Below are 7,929 nucleotides of genomic sequence, written 5' to 3'. Positions count from 1 at the left end.
GATGGGAGCCTTCAGTATCCTCATAGCCTTTTATTGTTCAAGATGCTCTAGAAACTCTTAGTGATTTACAGTGTGGGGATTTAACTAACTTTTACTTTGATTTATAGTTCCCCTCTGAAGTACTCTTGCTTTTTTTTTTTTTGCATTGAAAGTTTTTTACTTATTAGTGACAGCAGATTTGAAACCCCATTTTTTTCCTCATTCTGCTTTCAGATTCCATAGGTGGGTCATTTTCAGCTTCCTCCCACCGATGCCACCACAAGCAGAAGCACTGTCTCCCCATCCCACAGTGTGGGGCTTTGTCCATCAGCCCTCTGCTTTTCCATCCTCACACGAAGGGATCCCAGATCATCATGGACACAACGCAGAAGGCGGTGAAGCGCCAGGCTAGCTTCTGCAATGCCATTACCTTCAGCAACAGGCCCATCGTTATTTATGAACAAGTCAGGCTTAAGGTGAGTAAATGATACCTTCCCTTATTGCCATGGGAGCTGCTGTGAATGAATGTTGGGGTGTACCAGGCTTCAATGCTTGCAGCAGATCTTTAGCCCTTCCTTGAAAAGCACAGTAGTCAGATCTTGGCCTTAAATATCTGAAATCTTTGTTAGCACTTCTGCTTTTGTCACTGTAGTTCTTGGAGCCATTGGTACAGACCGCTGTAGAAACTGGGAACAAAAGGGAAATCCATGCTCTAAAGGAGCTTGTCTTGATGTTAGACAAGGAATAACAGATTAAGTTGAGGCTGCTTGGAAAACAGCAAGATAAAAGTGCTGTAGTGATCAGTCCGAAAGGCAGCAGGTTCTGTACCTCTCTAGCAAATGTGTCCTCTAGGCTTTGCATGCATCCTGCAAAGGAGTTTTACTGGGTGGGCTGAGGGAGGCTGAGGAGTTAGTTAACACGTTCAATTCCATAACAAGCACTTTTCTTCCTGTAAACAAGGCAGCAATGAGGGCTGGTCTCATGGAGGTGGGAGTCAGCCTCGCCACAGCCACCAGATGAGAGGTGAAAAGGACCTGGAAGTGAAGGTGCTTGCTCCTGTGCTTGGCAGGGAAGATAAAAGGGTTTGGCTGAAAGGATGAAAGAAGCAATCAGTGCAGTAACAGTTGCTGTCTAAGAAAAGGATCTTTCTGGCGGTCTGCTGACTGCTTTGTTGAATCAGTTGGCTGATAGCATTAAGGTCAGAGGAGAGAACATTGTAGGCATCACATTTTTCTCACTGGTGGAGGTTGATTTCGCTTCCTTTATGTCTATGGTGGCCAGGAGGATGGAGTTGGTACCCCTTGTGCTGCAGCTGGCATGGGAAGTTCAGCTCCCCTAAGACAGCATGCCTCCATGTGCACTGCGAGCTGCTTTCCAATGAAGAAATTCATTAGTCCCCTGAGGAACTGAAGCACTTTTTAGGCTCTCAGCACCCTGAAGGAGCTTGGGACCTTTTAAACTTCATCCACAGATATTTTCCAACCTTAATGCTCTCTAGTTTGTTGGACTGCATTTTTCTGTTCTGAGCTGATTTTATGCCTTTCATTGGCATGAGGTCATCTGCTTTGGCAACTTTAGTTCATGGCACACATGAAAGATCTGCCTGCAAGTCCTTCATTTACACACAAGCAGTTTTCCAGGAGGTTTATCTGCATGTAGCTGCTGAGTCTGAATGAACCTCCTGTTGCCCATTGCTAGAGGTCCCGGAGTGCTGGGACCTACAGCAGCATATCAGCCCTCCCTGCCTCTTCCCTTACAGCCAACAAAGGAGCAAGAAATGAGGAAGATGTCTCCTTTTGAAAACATAGAGATTTCAGTGATTTCAGGCTCAGGCCCCTAGGTAGAAAATCCCTCCTACAGGTTTGTTATGTTTCCTGTGGAGCTCATACTGCTTTCATTCAGGCTAGAAACCCAGAAGGATGCACTCATGTTGCCTAATGGGATTTTTTCCCACGTTGGCCAGCAGCTTGGACAAACAACTGTGAAAAATTATTTGGGAGGAGATGAAAACAGCATTTTGTTTTTGAAAACACCATTAGAGATTTGAGTGGGTTTAGTGCTTTAGGCAAAGGTGCTGGGTTATTTCTTCCTCATTCTGAAACAATATATATATTTCAGGATTTTTAGCTTGCAAAACATATGTGAAGAATATGCATACAAATCTGCACAAGGGATTTATAAGCAGAGCTCCTGCTGAGTCCAATGGGAAGGTCTCATGGGAGTAATCAACAGGCTTCAGAAGAACTTGTACTCTAGGGATGGATGGAAATGTGAAAACATCTTTGCTTTTCTGATAAGTCCATCCTGTAATTGCCTTGTTATTGTGTGTGCCTGTGGAAAATGACATCTTAAACCTTCTTACCAGCTAAAGACTAACCATGAACCCAATCATTCAGGTCCTATAAAGTCTAAACTCCCTTTGGAAAAACTAGAGGAAAGAAGTCAGCAGATTTGATTCTGTTTGTTAGGTATTGTATCTTGGGTTTTATTCTGAGATTTCATTGCAGCTTTGGGAATGCCATCAAGCAGCCAGGTTTCCTCTTTCTTTGCCTCTGAGATATATGTCCCAGTATGGTTTGTTCCATGTAATTCAGGGCACTGCTAGGGAGTGGAGTGAGGTTGTCAAAGGTGACACAAAGCACAAGGCAGCAAAGAGCAGGAGCCTGAATCTGTGGAAGCAACCATGGCTTAGCAGATTGGATGTAGATTGTATCTTTTCCTCCCGTTCTGGTACCCAGTGACCCTCCCAAGCTTTTCTGCTAGCAGTGGCTGCTGAAGAGAGAATTTTGTCTATCATTAACCATTGCCTTTTTTAGCAAAACTGTGTACCCTTTGTCCAGCTGTGTCTAATTCTTGGCAGGCTTTATACTAAATTTTAATTTGGGTATTAGTTTGCCTGTGGTCAGACTGTATTGAGAACTGTTTATAGGTGCTGATTAATACATGGAACATGTGCAGCCTCAATTACCATATGAATATTTACTTCATGCGGCCTGTGATTGCTGTGAAGTATTGGCAAGAGACTGTGAAAGAGTAAATTCTACAAATAACAATGAAGCCGTATTTATCTCAGACCCAAAACCGTTTAGGGCTTGCGGTAAATGTGCTGCAATAAATAATTCAGGCTTCTTCTTGGAGTGTGCGTATAGTCCGCATTTTGTGACGTACATGCCCCATCCACCCCACTTCCACTGGGGACATGCATGATCCCATCCCATCCTGGCCAGGCATATAAAATAACAAATCTGCTTCAGTCCTTTTTAGTGCCACTCCAGTGTCCATCCCACAAGCAGGAGCTTCCCATGGTTCCTGGAACTGAGGTTCAGTGCTCAAGTGTTTCATATAAACAGTTTAGGTGCTTGGCTGGACTGAGTAGGGGTAAAGAGCAGCACTTGCTTAACTGAGGAACTGTCTGTTGATAACTTTTTTCTGAAACTCTGACTTATTTTCTCTGATACTTTAATTATGAAACAGAAATCTTTACGCTTTGAACCATGTCTTTGTTGTGAGATTGTTTTGCCCCCAAGGGCACAAGTTCCAGATTTGCCTTGGCGTGTAACGTGAAAGAAATATGCAATATTTACAAATGTGATTAGGAGAGAATTCAGAAGTCCTAAGAAAATGTCTTGGAGAATCCCTTTGTGAAAATCCTGTGATTCCAAGCTGGGACACGAGGGGCTGCTGCCAGGCTTTTGAGGACAAAGTCCTGCAGTCCCAGACAGTTCAGTTTCTGGCATTGCCTGAGACATTAGCACTTTGGCAGAGCAAGAAATTGCAGTAAGGTAGCAAGTTTTGTGTGACATCTGGTAGGTGGTACCTATCCTTGTTTCTGCTCTTGTCCTGCAGCCAAGAGTGAAACTGCTCAAGGCTGCCAAGGCTTTGATGGAAGAAGGCTCTCTCAAGTGCTCTCATGTTTGCTGCAAGTTCAGTGCATGAACAGAAACACCAGATATGTGTCAACTGGTATGCAGGAACTGTCCTGGCCCCACATCAGGATTGGATCCGCCATCCTTAGGTCTTTCCAAAGTCTGGATGCTGACAGGCTAAATCCCTTTGAGAGGAACAATTCCCAGCAGGGGAAAAAAATTCTCCAAGGGCATCGTCTCCATCTGGAGAACATACTAACCCTGGAAGACTCCTGCTTCCATGGGAAGAAAGAGACCTTGTCACTGGGTTGTGTTTTGGATATGCCACACGTGTTTAGGACCTGCTGCCTGGTCCCCTCAGATCCCCTTCAGTCCAGGGCTCAGTTCATGTGAGAAGCCGCCGATGACTCTGGAGTCATCTGTGATCCTTTGTCCTGCTGTCTGTCAGGTGCAGAAGAGTGGATATGACACATGCACCATCCCTAAAACTATAGCAGATGTTCCTGACTCCAGACACACTGAGTAGCCATGTACTGATAGGTGGGGTGTAGATGTGCACAACATATCTTGAAAAACAGCACTCACAGCTGAAATAAATAGGTTTTCCCCAATCGTAAGACAACATCTATGGTTGCATCCTAATTGTGTATTTAATACAGTTAAATAATTTAAATTGTGCTTTCCCAGATACAAGTTCTCTGCTGCAAGGCTATGATTTCATCCAATCTGAAAAGCTAAACAGGGGTAAGACTGTCTTTTACCTGGGTGGGAAACCCAGAAAACCCTATGGTGGTGACTGTGATTCTGGAGCCAGTGCTTTTCCCTCAGGTCATGAGAGGCCCCATCATCTGAGCACCACAGGGGAAGAGCTCTGCTGCTGCAGGTGCTGAGATAAAAGCTCTTATGGCCATTTTTGGCACATTTTGTGAAAGGATGATTCTTAGGCCAAAAGGAATTACCCTAGATATAGAAGTGAGTCATCATGCAGCTGTAATTACATTTCACCTCTCCACATCATAGATTTAATTTGATTTTTTTTTTAAATACGTGCATTGTATCCTAAGTGTGCAGCATTGCTGCTTGCAGCTGAAAAAGCTACAGCAGTGTTTGATGGGTAAAATGTTTCCTAAATCTAGTGGGCTCGTCTGCACGGGGGCCAACGCTGGCATAGAGCCTGTAGTGTGTAAGTAGATGTTCAAATGCCAAACTCTGTTATTGCTGCTGTTATCTTTGCAGATCACTAAAAAACAGTGTTGCTGGAGTGGGGCGCTTCGACTTGGGTTTACTTCCAAGGATCCATCGAGGATTAACCCTGACACTCTGCCGAAATACGCATGCCCTGACTTGGTTTCCCAAAGCGGTTTTTGGGCCAAGGCTCTGCCAGAAGAGTTTGCGAACGAGGGAAACATCATAGCCTTCTGGGTGGACAAGAAAGGACGGGTTTTCTATCGAGTGAATGACTCCGCTGCGATGCTCTTCTTCAGTGGGGTGAGGACAGCAGAGCCCCTCTGGGCTTTGATTGACGTCTACGGACTCACCCGCGGAGTGCAGCTCTTAGGTGAGTACCTGGGTCCAAATGCACAGGGATGATGCTGAACCATCCCCGGCGAAGGGCCAGCCTGACACTGCCTGTCCCCCTGGCTGGGCTGGGACAGGCACGGGGAAATGGCCATTGTTCCTCCCCAGAGCATCTCACGACTTCAGTCTGGATCAATGGCTGTTTGAAACTTAGCACATAAATATTACATGGAAGGGAGGTGGGAAATAACGACTATAGTATAGCACTAGAAGCCCTCTGTAAGTAAGTGAATTTCTGCTCAGAGGTGTTGCTCTATCAGAACATAGTCTGGAGTGTGGCATATACCTTGTAAAACTTTCTTTTTATCTCGTCTGCTGCTTCCCGCATGCCAAAGTGGGAAATGTATTTTGTGTGTTATGGATAAATCCTTCCTGGATAGCACTATTATGATTTTCTGGCTGGTTTAATGGGCAAATTTGAAACATGGATATCTTCCAAATTACCTGGGAGAAGCTGCGGCTGGTTTTGCCAGGATGTTGCTTTCACAGACACATTTGATTTGTCCTCTGGAGCCTGAAGGTGGATATACAGTTGGGGTTGGAGGACCAGGAGTGCTGAGTGCTTGTGTCTTCTGCCATCCTCAGCTGAAATGGAGGTAGTTTGGCATTCATGAGGACTCAGTCTAGCCCCAAATGTGCAGGCTGTCAAGGTTTGGGCTATTTGAGTTCATACATCTTAGAAGAACTGGAAAGACTCTTCAAGGACCCACCTTAAGGGGCACCTGGAGGGACCAGACATGTCAGCATGCGGCCTTAGAGTTGGCTTTGCATTGTCACTGGGGGGCAAATCACAGCACTTCTCCATTTAACAGTAGTTTCATGGGTCCAGTTTTCACTATGGAAAAGGTTAGATGGTACCTGCTGACCTTCATGAGCTGAAGTTCCTTCTGAAGATGAGGTGATCTTGCTAGGCTGGGAGAGATCCTCACTTTTTCCTGTCATACAGCCTGATAATCTCTGTTAAAATGACATCTTCATGCTATATATCAAAAACTTTAATGAAGCTTCTTTCTGACAGTTCTGCCTCCTTTCTGCACTGCTTGCTGTATTAAAAAATATGGTGGCAGGACTGCTTATAGCAACCTACACGGCAGGGAAGAGGGGTGTGTGTTCAGGAGGTGAAGAAATGGGACTGACCTCTTCTTGCTTCACAAACTACTGGCCCAAGATTGCACATGGCAGAGGAATGAAACAATTTCTCAGCAGCTTTTTGCTTTCTTTTAGGAGCAGAAAGGTTTATCCTTTGTGAATCAGCTTGGATCGGAGCCACTAGGCAACAGTTCATAGGCCAAGGTGGTGATATTTGAATTGGGATCTAGAATTTGGGCAAATGTCACACCAAGGGTTCAGTTAGGAAGAGCTTACGAATGACTCCAAATCTTCCAGCTGTTCTTGCAAGATTTGGCACCTTGGGACTCCTCCGCCTGATTAACAAGGGCCCATAACTCTGGATTATGTGTTTCTTTTCAAAACACCTGAGAAATCATTTCCTATCCGTCATCCACCCCTGTGTTGTCCTAGCATCTTCCACATCCCCTTTCACAACGTGACTCTTGCCAGCCACTGACTTACCTCTAGTCTAGCAAACAGCTTCTGAGTTGTCACGCTTTAACTCCAGCCAGCAACTAAACCCCACACAGCCGCTCGCTCCCTCCCCACAACAGTGGGATGGGGTGAGAACCAGAAGAGTAAAAGTGAGAAAACTCGTGGGCTGTGATAAAGACAGTTTAATAGGTAAAGCAAAAACTGCACATGGAAGCAACGCAAAACCAGGAATTCATTCACTGCTTCCCATGGGCAGGCAGGTGTTCAGCCATCTCCAGGAAAGCAGGGCTCCATCACACATAATAGTGACATGGGAAAACAAAACGCTGTAACTCTGAACGTGCCTCCCTTTCTTCTTCTTCCCCCACCTTTATATACTGAGCATGATGTCATATGGTATGGAATATCCCTTGGGTCAGTTGGGGTCAGCTGTCCCGGCTGTGTCCCCTCCCAGCTTCTTGTGCACACCCAGCCTCCTCACTGGTGGGGTGGGATGAGGAGCAGAAGAGACCTTGACTGTGTGTAAGCCCTGCTCAGCAGTAACTAAAACATCCCTGTGTTACCAACACTGTTTCCAGCACAAATCTAAAGCATAGTCCCATACTAGCTACTATGAAGAAAATTAACTCTACCCCAGCCAAACTAGCACATGAATTTACATAGTTGACGTGGACCTTAGCTACATATTTATAGCTCATTCCAGCAGCCTTCAGCAGGCTTTAAGCCTAGCAACTGTGCTGAAATGTCTTCAACTTGAGTCTTCTCTCTCTCCATTTGTTATTGCATAGCACTAAAAGAGCAGGGAAATTGTCGGCTGTATTGCCTCTGGATCCTACAGACGTACCCACTGCAATGCTCTGCACGCCTGTTAGTGTAGCAGACCACACATATAGCATAGGACAACTTGCCAAAAACTCCCAGGACTTGACAAATGAATTTCATAGCTTAGCTACAAACATAT

At 45.3% G+C, this 7,929-nt stretch overlaps 1 protein-coding gene across 1 annotated transcript; it reads left to right on the top strand.

The window, feature by feature from the left end:
* Positions 1-213: 213 nt before the first annotated feature.
* LOC104158043 (E3 ubiquitin-protein ligase NEURL1-like) lies at positions 214-5,403 on the top strand (the record flags this gene model as incomplete). The annotated part of the gene is made up of 2 exons (XM_009695602.1): positions 214-455; positions 5,082-5,403. Coding segments are annotated over 2 exons (564 nt in total), but the record flags the coding sequence as incomplete, so codon positions are not given.
* Between the last annotated feature and the right edge of the window lie 2,526 nt (positions 5,404-7,929).

This window comes from Cariama cristata, unplaced genomic scaffold (genome assembly GCF_000690535.1).
Source record: "Cariama cristata isolate BGI_N322 unplaced genomic scaffold, ASM69053v1 scaffold10482, whole genome shotgun sequence".
NCBI classification, from domain to species: Eukaryota; Metazoa; Chordata; class Aves; order Cariamiformes; family Cariamidae; genus Cariama; species Cariama cristata.
This window is presented reverse-complemented; position numbering and strand designations above follow the sequence as displayed.